The sequence below is a fragment of the Salvelinus namaycush genome, chromosome 1 (genome assembly GCF_016432855.1).
Source record: "Salvelinus namaycush isolate Seneca chromosome 1, SaNama_1.0, whole genome shotgun sequence".
NCBI classification, from domain to species: Eukaryota; Metazoa; Chordata; class Actinopteri; order Salmoniformes; family Salmonidae; genus Salvelinus; species Salvelinus namaycush.
Window position 1 is genome coordinate 11,362,486 of NC_052307.1, and position 18,477 is coordinate 11,380,962.

Below are 18,477 nucleotides of genomic sequence, written 5' to 3' on the forward strand. Positions count from 1 at the left end.
CCAAACGTGCTTCAGAAGAGAAAGGACAGAACATAACATTGGGAAAGAGGGGAGGAGTGAACAAAGAATTACAGAGTTAGTGAGAGGAGAATAGAGGAGTGAGGGGCTAGAGGTGAAAGGGAGGGAGTTTGTGTCATGATTTAGGGATACAGGGATGATTGTGTGTAAGGGGTATGAGGATGACATGGCCAGAATTCCAGCATTGGCTTTGAAGCTCTATGAGCATTGCTCCATTCCTGAGAGTCAGCACAGTGTTTATTTAATTGGAGTGTCCTTCTGTCATTACTGCAGGGTCATCGTCCCTTCAGACAGATGTTACAGTAACTAATGAGAAGCTGGGCTCTCTTTATGAGGTTAAAGTTGACCCCACCCCCCTTCCCTCCTTATCCTTTACCCCTCCATCCTGCCTAACCAAACCCTCCTCAGAGCACAAAGGGTCAACTTTAATCTGCTGAGAGGGGCGGGTGTGTGTGTCTGTGTGTGTGTGAGAGAGGACAGGTCTCAGCTGTACCACTGATTTTGAATCACCTTGACCTGTTCCTTGGGCTTCTTTAGGGGGAAAAAAATGTGTGTACACATAACTTTTGGCTCCCTCTCCGGATGGGCTCCTTTTCATTTCTTCAAACGTGTCCAAATGGCCAACTGCCAATGAAGCTGTTCTTTTCACTCAGCCCTATACTTTAGCAGGCAATAGTCCAACTCACCTCTCACTTCACCTGGAAGCTGTAATCATGCTTTTTGGCATGGACATTCGTAATCAAGTAAAAGTTTCCCTGGCTTTGTCGAGGAAAACAAATTTTCCAATACATTTCTAATTCATCAATGGTTTCTGTATTGGGACATTTGAAGAAATGTTGCAGGTAGGGGAATCTGAGATTGGCTTGTAATCCTCAGATTATCATTTTTGTGATTAAGGATAAATCTTTGTCTGGTAAAACCTGCAGGGATTCAAGTGATTCAGCCTAGGTCTAACCTATACGTTTTGATACACAACATTCTAATGGAGTTAGCTGTTAAACAACCAGGATGTGGTGCTCTCTTCTTTTATTCTGCACGTTGTTGGTGGTTAGAGAGCCAACACCCCAATGCCAGACCCCATGGATATCCCCTGTGGTTCTAACGTCACACACACACACATATATATTCAACCTCCTAAAAGGCCCTTTGTTGAAACACACTGTATGGCACTGCCCAATCCCTGAGTGAATTTGCATGGGGGCTTGTATTCACAGTAAACCATGAGCAATAAAACAATGCCCGGCATTGATGCAACCACTGTTAATAATCCAAATTCATAACAGGAAAAGTATATTTAAAAAAAAAAAAAAAAAAAAAAGTTGTCACATCAAGAGTGTTTTATGTACAGTGGACACTACTCAACGTTGATGAAGATTGTCCTTGTCTAAAGTCTGTCCCTTGGGTCTCTATCTCTGCAGGTCTGGAGCTAGAAGTGGGACGGTATTTGGGAGGCATGAGTGGTACGGTCCGTCAGATCAGTGTGGTGTTGGACCCGAGCATCCCCTATTTCCTGCGGGTGGACTGGGCCGAAGACCTGGGTGCTGGGTTCACTCTCGCCCTCAGTGACGGCAGCTCGTCCTGGATCGGAGAAGGTAAGGGCTAGATGCGGCTTACACAAGTATGTATGTAGATGCATGCATACACCCACACACACACACACACACACACACACACACACACACACACACACACACACACACACACACACACACACACACACACACACACACAGACAAAGTAAGTCCATGGTAGAGGCCCGACTCCTTCACCATCCTCCAGACTGTGTTGTCACCAGGTGTGTTTGGGGTTCTCTTCATAAGGCTTCTTAAGTAGGCACCTGGCCCAACTATGTACCTCGACTCATAGCACTGTGACTGCAGGTCTGTTAGCCAGAGGGACAGCAGCGGGCTTGTTTCATCATCCATATTCACTCATATGGTGCAGCTTACAGGTGTATTACATTGATGAAGCCTTACAAGGCCTGTCTTTGTGTGTGTGTGTGTGAGTGTGTGTGTGCGTGTGTGCACATGCGTGTGCGTGAGTGTATGTGTGTGTGTGTGTGTGTTGAGGGGTGTCCGAGTGAATGCCACACTGTGTCTTTCAACTAAGAAGTTACTTAGTGCACCATTTGTTTTGTGTCATTTAGGAATGGCAACAAAGCACTGCTATATTTGCTTTCATGTACACATGGAACATAGCTACTCTCTTCTCTGGCTGTCCATCTGGGAGATGACAGGCAGTAACGGCATTGTGACAGATATGCACGTGCATGTGTGAGTGTGTGTGTTTGAACCTGTGTTAATTGGGACCCTGGCCCCTTGGAGAGCAGCTGTGCTCCAGCTAATGATCTTCTTCTTGGCTCCTTGCATGCTTTCCTTAAAGCTGGAATTCTTAATTGGTGAGACTGCCACGTCTGTTTGGGATATTCCAACAACAAAGAACTTACAGAAAAATGAACAGTCCCCCCCCCCCCCCCCCCCCCTCTGACATCGTTGCACGCGCGATAGGACAGCAGTGCACAGATTTTTTGATTTTTTTCACGCTGCCGAATACCCCTCTACATTGTTTTCATCAATAAAACAAAAACAATAGCAAAGGCGCTGGGGCGAACAGCGGCGCTGTTTCCCCTCATGCAAATTTTCCCCTAATCTTTAAGCCTCCTTTATACATGCATTTAAAGTATGCATTGTCCTTCCAGTGAGACTTCGGTATAGTCACGTCAGCAATTTTATACAACTCCAGTCCTATTTACTGGCATCAATATCATTGACGGGCCAGTCCACACACCTACATGTTGGTAGCTAAGTAGAAATCAGTCTCTGATTGAAAAGTGAGGATCAATGCCAGAAGAAACCTTGGGGACTAAAGTTGTGTCTTCTTGTTTTAACCCCTGCTTTGTACTCTTACAGTACCAGAGGAGGAGATGATGAGGAAAGCCACAGAGTTGGGAGTGAAAAGGGAGAAATATGTGGAAGATCTTCATCAGGCACTGACCGGAGGAGGAGAAAGCAGAAGAGGAAGAGGAGGAGTGGCAGAAAAGGAGGAGTACCTGTTCCACCTCTCCTCTGACCACGGTTGTCTGTCGTATGACAAGAAGACCCAGAGAGGCGTTTTGGTAAGTGTCAGCAATGGCTACTATAGCATGACACCCCACATGACTCCTTCCCTTTCAAATGGAGATACAGGCTACATCCAAATATCTATGCTAACATACCAGGTAGAATAGTAGCCCAATCCACTGCTTGTTTTTAATCATACAGATCTAGGATATGAATTTGATCACACTGTTGCAGGAGAACTTTCCTGCAATTCAGGACATTTAAAACATATAGTTAATTTCAGGTTTAAAAAGTATTCTGTTTCGTAATTTCCACTTAGAAATTTCAGAATTGATTTTACCTTACGAAAAATTTATCCACCCCTACAAAAATGTCAATTTATTATAATTCACATTTCCTGTTGCTGCAGATTTATTTTCCTGCTGTAGCGAACTGGTCCAAATTAAGATCCTACATCTGTACTACTCCTGGACCAATGGAGAGTTTCCTTTGAACATTCTTTTTAGTCAAGGATTTGAAAGTAGGCTTAATCTGGGCCTGTGAACATGTCCCCAAATGTAAACTGATACTAGGCCTAATGGCTCTCATTGCAAGATCCTCTAGTCTTCTGGTTTCCTATAGGTTTTTCTTATGTGCGGCTCAATTTGTTTGACCACACACTTCATTTCCCATGATGCCCCAAGGACGTAGGTCTCTAGCCACACACAAAAAATAGACAGGAAGTCACTAAGAGGGTTTACAAGGGGCTGTTTAAAGATAAGATGTATTGTTTCTCCACAATCCAGCATAAAGAAGGTTGTGTTCCCTTGAGGGCCACTTGAGGAGAAACCAAGATAACAATCTGGCAATTTATTACCCATCTTATCAGAACAGAATGGTTTAGTCCCTGTGCGTAAATCATGCATTGAAATCACTGGGGGATTTGTGAGAACATTCTTAGTCTTTGCACAGATCTCAAGGTAGGATTTGGTCCATATTGTCCTGTGAGTGGGTGTTTAAAGCCCTGGGGGCCAGGTCACTGGGCGTCCTGGGACCCCTGTCCTGGTAGAGAGAGGGAGGGCTGGAGGGTAAGAAGCTCTGTTAGCAGGGGCCATAAATAACCTGTTTATGAACTAGGGCCGGCTCCATCTAAGACAATGTGAGACAAAAGGTCAGTTACAGAGGACTAATACAAACAGTGTGTGTGTGTGTGTGTGTGCGTGCGTGCGTGCGTGCGTGCGTGCGTGCGTGCGTGCGTGCGTGCGTGCGTGCGTGCGTGCGTGCGTGCGTGCGTGCGTGTTAGGCCTTTATTGAAAATTCCTGGGGTCTGTTTGCATTAAACTTTAACAACTTAGCTGGGTTATCACCTGCTTCTTTTCTTTGCTCTTTTTCTCTCTCATTCTTTTTCACAACACACAGAAGTTGAAAAGTGTAACATGTCTTCTTAGCGAGATAATTTTAGGGTACAAAAGTGACTAAGATGAGGCAAGTTTTCTTCGGGAGCACAAGAAAGGAGAAGAAAGAGTACAAAACAGGTGTTGAACTTAACCTGACATTAATATCTGATGCACATGACCCCTAGAAGTTGTAATGATACACTATATATAATATAAGGTTTGGCTGTTAAACTGCTCTTAAGCAGGTGTTTTAGATGACTTACTCTGACATCAAACTCCTAACGGTGCATTTTACATCCTCACCGTTGCTGGTGGAAAAGATCAAGCTTTTAAATCGTCTTGAAGATTGTGTATTAGCAATGTAGGCTAAGGCGTATCTTTTTTTATACTGTTATTATGGAAGTTCATGATACAGTATGCTCTTGATATTGATATTGCTTGAGTTAACTCACTGTTGGAAATATTAACTGACGTTCTTTCCTTACTGTCTGTATTGGTCGTGCTTTGCAAAGTCAGCAGAAAATGAGAGAAAGAGAGAGAGGGATGATGATGCACTGGTTGAGCTGTTCCCTCTGTGTCTTGCCAGGTGGTTAACAGTCTACACCTGTTGCTTCAGAGTCTGAGGTAGCATTGTGGCACCAGGTGATATTCCTCATTTTGGGTTGAATGTCCACAGCAGCTTGCCCAATCATTATGTCAACACAGCGTCCCTTCACACTAGTGATTTTATGATATAGCTATGTAAAGTCGGAGTGTTTGCAAAAGAAACAACCTGGGTGCTATTGCTATCACATTCACTATGCTCGTAAACTCTGATCTAGGATCAGAAACGCTGATCACACAATCTATTAATCTATAGGCGCACACACCCAGTCTCTGCTGAATAGGGGACTATCTCTGTAAAATGTGTAACATTTTATATTGCCTGTAAATGTTAAGTTAACAACAGTACTCAGTAGTGTGGTCTAGTTGACAATGAGAACAGTGACAGATAGCTGTAAAGAGTGGTGTGTGGAGTGATGAATCATGCTTCACCATCTGGCAGTCCGACGGACGAATCTGAGGTTGGCGTATGCCAAGAGAACACTAGCTGCCCGAATGCATAATGCCAACTGTAAAGTTTGGCGGAGGAGGAATAATGGCCTGGGGCTGTTTTTCATGGTTCAGGCTAGGCCCTTTAGTTCCAGTGAAGGGAAATCTTAATGCTACAGTATACAGTGACATTCTAGACAATTCTGTGCTTCCAAATTTGTGGCAACAGTTTTGGGAAGGCCCTTTCCTGTTTCACCATGACAATACACACAGCGAGATCCATACAGAAATGGTTTATCGAGATCAGTGTCGAACACCTTTGGGATGAATTGGAACGCTGACTGCGAGCCAGGCCTAATCACCCAACATCAGTGCCCGACCTCACTAATGCTCTTGTGGATGAATGGAAGCAAGTCCCTGCAGCAATGTTCCAACATCTAGTGGAAAGCCTTCCCAGAAGAGTGGAGGATGTTATAGCAGCAATGCGGGGACCAACTCCATATTAATGCCCATGATTTTGATGTTGACGAGCAGGTGTCTATATACTTTTGGTCATATAGTGTATGAGTGTATGAGTGCAGATTATACTGACAAACTACAGGCTTCGTTAAATTTTGGATGTCAGTAGATTATCACATAGGGTAGAAGGGATGATAAAGAAGGGATGATGAAGGAAGAGGGGGCGGTCTTCTTGTAACACTCTCAGTCAGCTGGGACTTCTGTGGCAATGATGCTAACTTTGTGTGTTTTTACATAGCTCCCATGGCCTCATTTCAACAGACACCAACTCATGGTTTTGTACAGTAGCATACTGTATAGCCTAGTTAAACATGACTATACCTTGTCTGGGATTCCCTTCCTGCTTTATAAACACCTACAGGACAGTTCCAGTTCTGGGGTAGTTTCCTGAAGGTGCTAATGCCTTTTTCTGAAGCACATTGATTAGTGATTTAGGTATTTTGTTTAGTTTCCTAATCTCCTTCTTAAGCATTGTCACCTGTTGCTTGCATTGATTTCAAGCATAGTTACACATACTGTGAATGCGTTCATATGCAATCAACACAAGACCTATTGATTTTTTGGGCTTCAGTATAGGAATCCTGTGTACTACGGTATGTTGGACTATCCTCTTGTAGAGCCTCGCTACGTTATGACTCACTCTTTCCCCTTCTACACAATGCACTAGCCACTGTATGCTTTTTCCCCATTCGCACAAACTGCCATGCCTGGGGAAATAGCACCCCCATGTTCAGTATATGGCACACACTCCACACTATGTTCCCCCATGACAGGCCTGCCTGAGTTGTCACCATTCCACCCAGACCACAGGCTGATGTGTGGCTGATGTTGTTGGCTAGCCTAGCTGAGGGGGGAACACCCTGACTGTAACTGCTCCTCTTCCTCCCAGAGGACAGGGCGGGTCCAGGAGCATCCAGTCCCAGGGAATTCCCAGAGGCTTCCTATGGAGGCTCTCCAATGTTTGGAGGTTTTGCGTGTTGAGTCACTTCTCTCATACCCTCTCATACCCATTGACAAATGGCGCCGGAAGAAATGGCAGCAGTTATTTGTAACTTATTTTGTACATAATGTTTCTGCAATCGTATCTTATGGCAAAAAAGAGCTTCTGGATATCAGGACAGCGATCACTCACCTCGGATTAGACTAAGATGTTTTCTTCAACAAGCAGGACGCACAGAACATTCTCATAACACCCGACAAGACCAACATCCCAGTTATTTGCTAGAGGAAGAGGTGCAGGTACAGAGGACACAGAGCGGGATGCCTCGTGAGGATCCACAGAAAGTGAGTGGGAAAGCTGCCGTTACCGTCAATATTACTCGCCAACGTGCAATCATTGGACAATAAATAGACAAGGTACGATCACGAATATCCTACCAAAGGGACATCAAAAACTGTAATATCCTATGTTTCAAGGAATCGTGGCTGAATGATGACATGGATATTCAGCTAACGGGATATACGCTGCACCGGCAAGAAAGAAATGCACACTCCGGTAAGACGAGGGGGGGCGGTCTGTGCATATTTGTAAACAACAGCTGTTGCACGAAATCTAAGGAAGTCTCTAGATTTTGCTCGCCTGAAGTAGAGTATATTGTGATAAATTGCAGGCCACACCACTTGCCTAGAGAGTTTTCAGCTATACTTTTCGTGGCTGTTTATTTACCACCACAGACAGATGATGGCACTAAGACCGCACTCAGTTAGCTGTATAAGGAAATAAGCAAACAGGAAACCATTCACCCAGAGGCGGCGCTCCTAGTGGCCGGAGACTTTAATGCAGGGAAACTTAAATCAGTTCTCCCAAATGTTAAATGTGCGACCAGAGGGAAAATATTCTTGATCAACTGTACTCCACACACAGAGACGCATACAAAGCTCCCCTAAACCCTCTATTTGGTAAATCCGACAACAACTCTATCCTCATGATTCCTGCTTACAAGCAACAATTAAAGCAGGAATCACCAGTGACTCGGTCTATAAAAAAGTGGTCAGATGAAGCAGATGCTAAACTACAGGACTGTTTTGTTATCACAGACTGGAACATGTTCCGGGATTCTTCCGATGGCATTGAAGAGTACACCACATCAGTCACTAGCTTTATCAATAAGTGCATCGAGGACGTCGTCCCCATAGTGACTGTACGTACATATCCCAACCAGAAGCCATGGATTACAGGCAACATTCGCACTGAGCTAAAGGGTAGAGCTGCCGCTTTCAAGGTGCAGGATTCTAACCCGGAAGCTTATAAGAAATCCTGCTATGCCCTGCGACGAACCATCAAACAGGCAACGCGTCAATACAGGGCTAAGATTGAACTATACTAGACCGGCTCCGACGCTCATCTTATGTGGCAGGGCTTGCAAACTATTACAAACTACAAAGGGACACGAGCCTACCAAACGAGCTAAATCACTTCTATGCTCGCTTCGAGGCAAGCAACACTGAGGCATGCATGAGAGCATCAGCTGTTCCGGACGACTGTGTGATCACGCTCTCTGTATCCGACGTGAGTAAGACCTTTAAACAGGTCAACATTCACAAGGCTGCGGGGCCAGACGGATTACCAGGACGTGTGCTCCGGGCATGTGCTGACCAACTGGCAGGTGTCTTCACTGACATTTTCAAAATGTCCCTGATTGAGTCTGTATTACCAACATGTTTCAAGCAGACTACCATAGTCTCTGTGCCCAAGAACACAAAGGCAACCTGCCTAAATGACTACAGACCCATAGCACTCACATCCGTAGCCATGAAGTGCTTTGAAAGGCTGGTAATGGCTCACATTAACACCATTATCCCAGAAACCCTAGACCCATTCCAATTTTCATACCTCCCAAACAGATTCACAGATGATGCAATCTCTATTGCACTCCACACTGCCCTTTCCCACCTAGACTAAAGGAACACCTATGTGAGAATGCTATTCATTGACTACAGCTCAGCGTTCAACACCATAGTACCCTCAAAGCTCATCACTAAGCTAAGGATCCTGGGACTAAACATCTCCCTCTGCAACTGGATCCTGGACTTCCTGACGGGCCGCTCCCAGGTGGTAGGGTAGGTAGCAACACGCTGATCCTCAACACTGGAGCCCCCCAGGGGTGCGTGCTCAGTCCCCTCCTGTACTCCCTGTTCACCCACGACTGCATGGCCAGGCACAACTCCAACACCATCATTAAGTTTGCAGACGACACAACAGTTGTAGGCCTGATCACCGACAACGACGAGACAGCCTATAGGGAGACGGTCAGAGACATGGCCAGGTGGTGCCAGAATAACAACCTATCCCTCAACGTAACCAAGACTAAGGAGATGATTGTGGACTACAGGAAAAGGAGGACCGAGCACGCCCCCATTCTCATCGACGGGGCTGTAGTGGAGCAGATTGAAAGCTTCAAGTTCCTTGGTGTCCACATCACCAACAAACTAGAATGGTCCAAACACACCAAGACAGTCGTGAAGAGGGCATGACAAAGCCTATTCCCCCTCAGGAAACTAAAAAGATTTGGCATGGGTCATGAGATCCTCCAAAGGCTCTAGGACAAAAAGGCTTTTCAACAGTTTTTACCCCCAAGCCATAAGACTCCTGAACGGGTAATCAAATGGCTACCTGGACTATCTTCATTGTGTGCCCAACCTCTCTTTTACGCTGCTGCTACTCTCTGTTTATCATATATGCATAGTCACTTTAACTATACATTCATGCACATACTACCTCAATTGGCCCGACCAAGCAGTGCTCCCGCACATTGGCTAACCGGGCTATCTGCATTGTGTCCCGCCACCCACCACCCGCCAACCTCTCTTTTATGCTACTGCTACTCTCTGTTCATCATATATGCATAGTCACTTTAACCATATCTACATGTACATACTACCTCAATCAGGCTGACTAACCGGTGTCTGTATGTAGCCTCGCTACTGTATATAGCCTCGCTGCTGTTATTTGTTTGTCTTTTTACTGTTGTTTTTATGTCTTTACTTACCTATTGTTCACCTAATACCTTTTTTGCACTATTGGTTAGAGCCTGTAAGTAAGCATTTCACTGTAAGGTCTACCTGTTGTATTCGGCGCACGTGACAAATAAACTTTGATTTGATTTGACCCATGACTTGTGGCAAGGGCTTTCTTGCAGCCGCTCACTTGTATGCATTGCCCAGAGCCATATATTTAGATAAATACCTACAGTACACTGCACTTGACACATGTTCAGGTTCTCTTGTTTGGATCTTCTGTTGATTCATTGATGCTCCTCTGTGAAAGTAATACTTGAATGAATAGAGATGTGCTAGTTTGGTGTTGAGGTGAAGTTGGATACTGTCAGGATATTGTCAGCGACATCATCTTTCAGGGGTTCTAGAGAACTATCAGGCTGGGGGATAAATGCTTTACCATGTCAGACACATATTTTTTTTTATATATATACAGTACCAGTCAAAAGTTTGGACATACCTACTCATTCAAGGGTTTTTCTTTATTTTGACTATTTTCTACATTGTACAAAACGATGAAATAACACATATGGAATCATGTAGTAACCAAGAAAGTGTTAAACAAATCAAAATATATTTTATATTTGAGATTCTTCAAAGTAGCCACCCTTTACCTTGATGACAGCTTTGCACGCTCTTGGCATTCTCTCAACCTTTGGTCTGAGAGAGAGGAAAAACATAATTTTCTATTTATTTTTTGCGGATTATGATGCTTCCTATTGGATTTATATGGTCTAGGAAAGTTCCCTGTCCTTTTCTTTGCGCTACATTAACTCACATTAAATATTGTACTTATCCATATTATGACTAGACTACACATGACCTTTCTCACTGTGTTGCCAGTATCCAATGCTATTGTACTACTGTAGTGTGTCTAAAGGTCCATATCATGTCCAACCCATTCTATACCAACGATACCACTGTTTCATCTAGCTGTCTCTACTGGGCATGGAGCTGCTCCAACGCCTGCTTCTGTGGCAGAAAAGAGGAAGAACAGCGATGGAAACTAAAGAAAACAGTGTGATTGAAATGAAAAGGAATTGTCCCCACCCAGCCCAAAACCAAACACGTCTGTGAATACCACAGATACGTCATTGTTGGCAAACAGTCATATAGTGGTGCCCATGTCTAGGGGGCTGTTGCTTTTGTTAGGCAGAATGCATTGATAGATACGCAGGGCGACTTGACTGTTGAGCTTGCCTACCGAAACAGACAAGCTCTGATACAGGTAACACTGCAGGGAAAATGTCTAGATGTCTGTTTTACTTAACGAACTGTAGATAATGTCTTATTAAGAACATGTTCAGTGTTGGGCAGAACAAGTAGTGGTGAAATACAGAATAATTTCAGTCCTATGCCAGACCCCTCTCGGATACAATAGTATATTCTCCTAGAAATAAGGGCGTCCTGTTTTGTGTTTCCATTTTCACAGTTTTGTGTCGTGGTGCGATGCCGCTAATTTGTGTTTGGATAAATCGCTAAACCAACAAAAGCAGACAGGGACCAGAGTAACTGAAAAGTAGGATAATTAATACAACTCAAATTGTGTATTTGGTTGCAAATTACAAAGAAATTTAGACGGCCAGTTCTGTATGACAATTGGAAGAAAGCTGAAACTGAAGATTCGCCAGGCCACAATGGAGGATACAATTTAGGACTAATCCATGTGGTCTGTCTGGGTGTCCATCATTCATCTTTTTATCTGTTTGCACAAGTTGCACTTACACGTATTTGTTAAAGAACTGCATTAATTTTGACATGCAGATTTCTCCCACAATCTTGCCGGAGTCTTTCTGTTACAATCAGACATGTGACCACCCAATAGTGTCATCATGTTCATGGCAAGATCTATTCTTAAGAGAAACATGTCTTCTGTGGCTGCTGGCATATTACACTCATAACAGGAGAGACTTGCATGTCCTCCCCCTGTTTAACACACACACACACACACTAAGCTGTTTAGAAAGGCTCAAATGATCAGTCTTTATCAGGGCATTGCCGCCTCTCACTTCCGTCTCATTATCTTCCCCACAGCCTCTGCTAGGTGGATCTGCTGCTGACAGGGCAAGCTTTCCGCTAGATGCCCACGCTTCCCATAATAAAGACCCCCTCCCACCCCAAAACACACATACAGTGCTATCGGATCACACACCCGCACGTATGCACACACACACACACATAATTGTTTTCCAGAGATACATGCCATTTTGAGCTAGGAAAGGGGGATATGGCTAATGGTTGCGTGGGCTCCAACAGTAGTCCTGTAATAATGTGTACTGTCTACTAAGTCCTGTCTGTTGAAATAATGTGTACTGAGTACTAAGTCCTGTCTGTTGTAATAATATATACTGTCTATTAAGTCCTGTCTGTTGTAATAATGTGTACTCTCTACTAAATCCTGTCTGTTGTAATGTGTACTCTCTACTAAATCCTGTCTGTTGTAATGTGTACTCTCTACTAAATCCTGTCTGTTGTAATGTGTACTCTCTACTAAATCCTGTCTGTTGTAATAATGTGTACTCTCTACTAAATCCTGTCTGTTGTAATGTGTACTCTCTACTAAATCCTGTCTGTTGTAATAATGTGTACTGTTTACTAAGTCCTGTCTGTTGTAATAATGTGGACTCTCTACTAAATCCTGTCTGTTGTAATGTGTACTGTATAGTAAGCAATTAATGGGGTTTCACCTTGCAGACTCTGCAACATAGGGTCATTTTCCTTAAAGTTTCTTATAGCACAGTATGGATGAAATCGCTTAACTTTTTGGAAAACCAAAGGATGTCTAGATTATCAAGTAGACTTTGCCTTTATGAATGAGTTCATTGTGTCCCTGCTCCCAGTGTAACCAGGGTGACTTCAGGACATTCACTTGGGAGTTGGATGCTCCCAGTGTAACCAGGGTGACTTCAGGACATTCACTTGGTAGTTGGATGCTCCCAGTGTAACCAGGGTGACTTCAGGACATTCACTTGGGAGTTGGATGCTCCCAGTGTAACCAGGGTGACTTCAGGACATTCACTTGGGAGTTGGATGCTCCCAGTGTAACCAGGGTGACTTCAGGACATTCACTTGGGAGTTGGATGCTCCCATAAGGAATGCCTTGTTCCCCTCTATGCCCACTATGTGTTTCCATTTTCACTGGGGTCATGTCCCTTTCCCTTTGTCCTCCAGTCCTACATTCCACCTCCCCTCCCTGCTGCTGAACTTCTGGGTCTGGGCACTGACTGTCTGGACTAGGTCTATATATATATATATATATATATATATACACTGCTCAAAAAAATAAAGGGAACACTTAAACAACACAATGTAACTCCAAGTCAATCGCACTTCTGTGAAATCAAACTGTCCACTTAGGAAGCAACACTGATTGACAATAAATTTCACATGCTGTTGTGCAAATGGAATAGACAAAAGGTGGAAATTATAGGCAATTAGCAAGACACCCCCAAAAAAGGAGTGATTCTGCAGGTGGTGACCACAGACCACTTCTCAGTTCCTATGCTTCCTGGCTGATGTTTTGGTCACTTTTGAATGCTGGCGGTGCTCTCACTCTAGTGGTAGCATGAGACGGAGTCTACAACCCACACAAGTGGCTCAGGTAGTGCAGTTCATCCAGGATGGCACATCAATGCGAGCTGTGGCAAAAAGGTTTGCTGTGTCTGTCAGCGTAGTGTCCAGAGCATGGAGGCGCTACCAGGAGACAGGCCAGTACATCAGGAGACGTGGAGGAGGCCATAGGAGGGCAACAACCCAGCAGCAGGACCGCTACCTCCGCCTTTGTGCAAGGAGGTGCACTGCCAGAGCCCTGCAAAATGACCTCCAGCAGGCCACAAATGTGCATGTGTCTGCTCAAACGGTCAGGAACAGACTCCATGAGGGTGGTATGAGGGCCCGACGTCCACAGGTGGGGGTTGTGCTTACAGCCCAACACCGTGCAGGACGTTTGGCATTTGCCAGAGAACACCAAGATTGGCAAATTCGCCACTGGCGCCCTGTGCTCTTCACAGATGAAAGCAGGTTCACACTGAGCACATGAGCACATGTGACAGACGTGACAGAGTCTGGAGACGCCGTGGAGAACGTTCTGCTGCCTGCAACATCCTCCAGCATGACCGGTTTGGCGATGGGTCAGTCATGGTGTGGGGTGGCATTTCTTTGTGGGGCCGCACAGCCCTCCATGTGCTCGCCAGAGGTAGCCTGACTGCCATTAGGTACCGAGATCTTCAGACCCCTTGTGAGACCATATGCTGACACATGCACATTTGTGGCCTGCTGGAGGTCATTTTGCAGGGCTCTGGCAGTGCACCTCCTTGCACAAAGGCGGAGGTAGCGGTCCTGCTGCTGGGTTGTTGCCCTCCTACGGCCTCCTCCACGTCTCCTGATGTACTGGCCTGTCTCCTGGTAGCGCCTCCATGCTCTGGACACTACGCTGACAGACACAGCAAACCTTTTTGCCACAGCTCGCATTGATGTGCCATCCTGGATGAACTGCACTACCTGAGCCACTTGTGTGGGTTGTAGACTCCGTCTCATGCTACCACTAGAGTGAGAGCACCGCCAGCATTCAAAAGTGACCAAAACATCAGCCAGGAAGCATAGGAACTGAGAAGTGGTCTGTGGTCACCACCTGCAGAATCACTCCTTTTTTGGGGGTGTCTTGCTAATTGCCTATAATTTCCACCTTTTGTCTATTCCATTTGCACAACAGCATGTGAAATTTATTGTCAATCAGTGTTGCTTCCTAAGTGGACAGTTTGATTTCACAGAAGTGTGATTGACTTGGAGTTACATTGTGTTGTTTAAGTGTTCCCTTTATTTTTTTGAGCAGTGTATATATATATATATATATATATATATATATATCCTGTCTATATATATATACACACACACACACACACACACACACACACACACACACACACACACACACACACACACACACACACACACACACACACACACACACACACACACACACACACACACACACACACACACACACACACTAGGGATTCCCCTCAGACACTTACACTGATTAGCACTAGTTTATGTCTCTGATTGAAGCAGAGTGGTGTGGGTGTGTACTGTGGGCAGCCATACCCAAAGATCTAGATACCAAATAGAAAAAGTAGGCATCCAACTCCAGTCTTCCCCCCTCTACTTCAACAGGCTCCCTGCTCTTTTCCTTAGGCTATTACCCTCCCCTCACCCCCGTCTGTTCCTCTCATACTGTGATTCCTTACTCTATTGATGTGGGGGGGTGACAGGAGAAGCTGGTAAATAAAAGCCAGGGCCCAGTTTTTCAAAAGTTATCTACCTGGATTTCGCCTATTGGATAGGTTTCATATAAATACAATGAATAGAACAGACAAATAATTTTTCACTTGAATGGGGACTCCTGTTCTATTCATTCTATTTCTATGCATTTCATTCTCTCCAATAAAACTGAGCCCTGGCGTATTGTCCTAAGCTGTGCTCCGCACGCTACCGCTGGCATTTATCTGTGTCGGATGTATAAGACAGGGGAATAATGGAAGTGTGTCTGTGTGATGGGCATATGGGTACTGTATGGCGGATGGGTGTACATATACAGTATGCTGGCTGTTATGTCTGTATTGAGAGAGCACATGGAACATGTTTTCTTTAAGGATATTTTTCTTAAGGATGTGTGTGTATGAGGGGCAGGCAGTTGTGTGTTAGACTACAAAGTGGGGAGGTATATTCTGAGGGTCGAAGATGTGTTTGTAAATGTGGACATAGCGGGTTGGGGTAATAAGGCTGGGGTCATAACTGTGTGTGTCTACAAATTGGGGAATGTATGGTATGTATAAGTCATTTGTATGTGAATGGATTCCTCACAGAGATGCATCTCAATTGTCTGAAGGACCTTCCTCCCCTTGACCTTCCTTCCCTTGTATCCTTGTTTCCTTTTCGTTATATTCACTTACAGGAATAACCAGACAGGTGAATGCAAATCTCCCTATTGAATAGCAAGTATATATGTGCTATGCAGTGTGTTCATCAGCACTAGCAATATGCAAATGCACAATTCACAAGTTAACAAATTCCACATGAAAACAGAAAGATGTGTTTGCTTTGTCTGAAAGGAGGCCTTTTTTTCAATACCCCAGCTCTCTGTGAAAGGGTAGCCTATATCGGTCACACAGGATGGCAGTTCTGGTTCTGCCCAGTTATCTGCCCACACCCTGGCAAGGCCTGGCACAGGGCACAGACGTTGACCTTTAGCTTTATCACTGCGTCTCAGAAGGAAAAGAAAAGTCAAAGAAAAGTAAAGGAATGAGAGAAGCAAGACTTCATCCTGTTTGTCTTTCCACAGAGACTTCATCCTGTCTGTCTTTCCACAGAGACTTCATCCTGTCTGTCTTTCCACGAGACTTCATCCTGTCCGTCTTTCCACGGAGACTTCATCCTGTCTGTCTTTCCACAGAGACTTCATTCTGTCTTTCCACAGAGACTTCATCCTGTCCGTCTATCCACGGAGACTTCATCCTGTCCGTCTTTCCACGGAGACTTCATCCTGTCCGTCTTTCCACGGAGACTTCATCCTGTCTGTCTTTCCACGGAGACTTCATCCTGTCCGTCTTTCCACGGAGACTTCATCCTGTCCGTCTTTCCACGGAGACTTCATCCTGTCCGTCTTTCCACGGAGACTTCATCCTGTCCGTCTTTCCACGGAGACTTCATCCTGTCCGTCTTTCCACGGAGACTTCATCCTGTCTGTCTTTCCACGGAGACTTCATCCTGTCTGTCTTTCCACAGAGACTTCATTCTGTCTTACCACAGAGACTTCATCCTGTCTGTCTTTCCACGGAGACTTCATCCTGTCCATCTTTCTGCACCTCTTCTAGTATAATACGATGTGGTGATCCTTTGGGGATTTTCTGAGATGGAGAAATCAACAGTTCCTGAAAGAATGGCTGTTCTGCTCAACAAGTCTGCAATATGTTTTGTTTTTCACGGTGTGCATCACACACACACACACACACACACACTGAGTACTTTACATGCACAGTGATAATTCGATATTAAACTGATTATGCCAGTAGGCAGATTATGCAATAGTCATGTAAACACCTTACTCTGCTTATCTTAATCGGCGTATGGTCAAAATCAAAGTAAACTTACGCCGATTAAAACACCTGGTTTTCAGGGCAGTCTTTCGAATTATTAGGACATATAAACACCTTAACCGGTGTTCCAGCAGTGTATTTGATCTGCTCATGTGTTGGCGCCAGCCGAGCGAGCCTCCCTCTTTAGCGTGAGTGAAGTGAGTTCAGAACAACTGAATGTATACATCTTAGAAGTAGTTTTCACATACAAGCTTTATATGTCCCAAAAATAACATGGTTGCTGTGGTAGAACATTTCTTTTGATTGGCGATTTTCGGCATTTATCAGAGTGCCATCAGGTAGCCTGATTTCAGATGTGTCCATGTAAACAGGATTATTAAGGAAATCCTTCTTCTTCCAAAGCATGTAAACGTTTTAATTTGAACTATTATATTCATCTGACTATCCACAATAATCACAATATGTAACCATACTCATTGTTTGCATTAGTCCTGTGTAACTGAGCTTTTGTCTCAAAATGTCTTAGATGGAGCTGGCCCTAGTTCATAAATAGGTTCTTTATGCCTCTGCTAACAGAGCTTCTTACCCCCCAGCCCTACCTCTCTCTACCTGGACAGGGGTCCCAGGACGCCCAGTGACCTGGCCCCCAGGGCTTTAAACACCCACTCACAGGACAATATGGACCCAACATAGCCTAAACACATTACGTTGGTCACTGGCAAGAAGGACTTGTGTCAAGGAAACAGTTTGTCGTCAGAATGAGAGGGAGCAGAGAAACAAATGTGCACATAATGATCTTCGAAATGTAATGAGCTGCAAAACCAACTGAATACAAGAGGCCCAGAACAGGAGTAGCCAAGCTGCAGTCGACTTCAGGGCTCAATGTGACTTGTCAGAGTGTTAGTGTACACAAGGGTTATAGTTTACCCCATGCTGTTATGACCTCTTCTACTCCCCTAACCTATCATTATAGTGATACATGAAACAGCACATCTTACAGGCAGAGTCATGTGAACCAGGGATGAACCACGGGGTCACAGAGATGTACTGTACTTTACAGTATAGATAGACTGACCTGTGATTAGCCACACTGAGCTGACTGATACTCTGCAATGGCATGGGGGTGAAGGAAGAGATCTGAGGGAAGAAGTGAAGGTATGGGGGTGAAGGGAGAGATCTGAGGGAAGAAGTGAAGGCATGGGGGTGAAGGGAGAGATCTGAGGGAAGAAGTGAAGGCATGGGGGTGAAGGGAGAGATCTGAGGGAAGAAGTGAAGGCATGTGGGTGAAGGGAGAGATCTGAGGGAAGAAGTGAAGGCATGTGGGTGAAGGGAGAGATCTGAGGGAAGAAGTGAAGGCATGGGGGTGAAGGGAGAGATCTGAGG

The 18,477-nt window shown here is 44.8% G+C and overlaps 1 protein-coding gene across 1 annotated transcript in view; it reads left to right on the forward strand.

Annotated features, from left to right (window-relative positions):
- Nucleotides 1-1,440: 1,440 nt before the first annotated feature.
- Nucleotides 1,441-18,477, forward strand: part of LOC120053790 (DNA repair protein XRCC4-like) — a 38,187-nt gene continuing 21,150 nt past the window's right edge. Inside the window, exons 1-2 of the mRNA XM_039001042.1 lie at nt 1,441-1,610; nt 2,928-3,133. Coding sequence (XP_038856970.1) covers nt 1,472-1,610; nt 2,928-3,133 — 345 coding nt within the window. The 5' untranslated portion in view covers nt 1,441-1,471. The remainder of the gene's footprint in view (nt 1,611-2,927; nt 3,134-18,477) is intronic.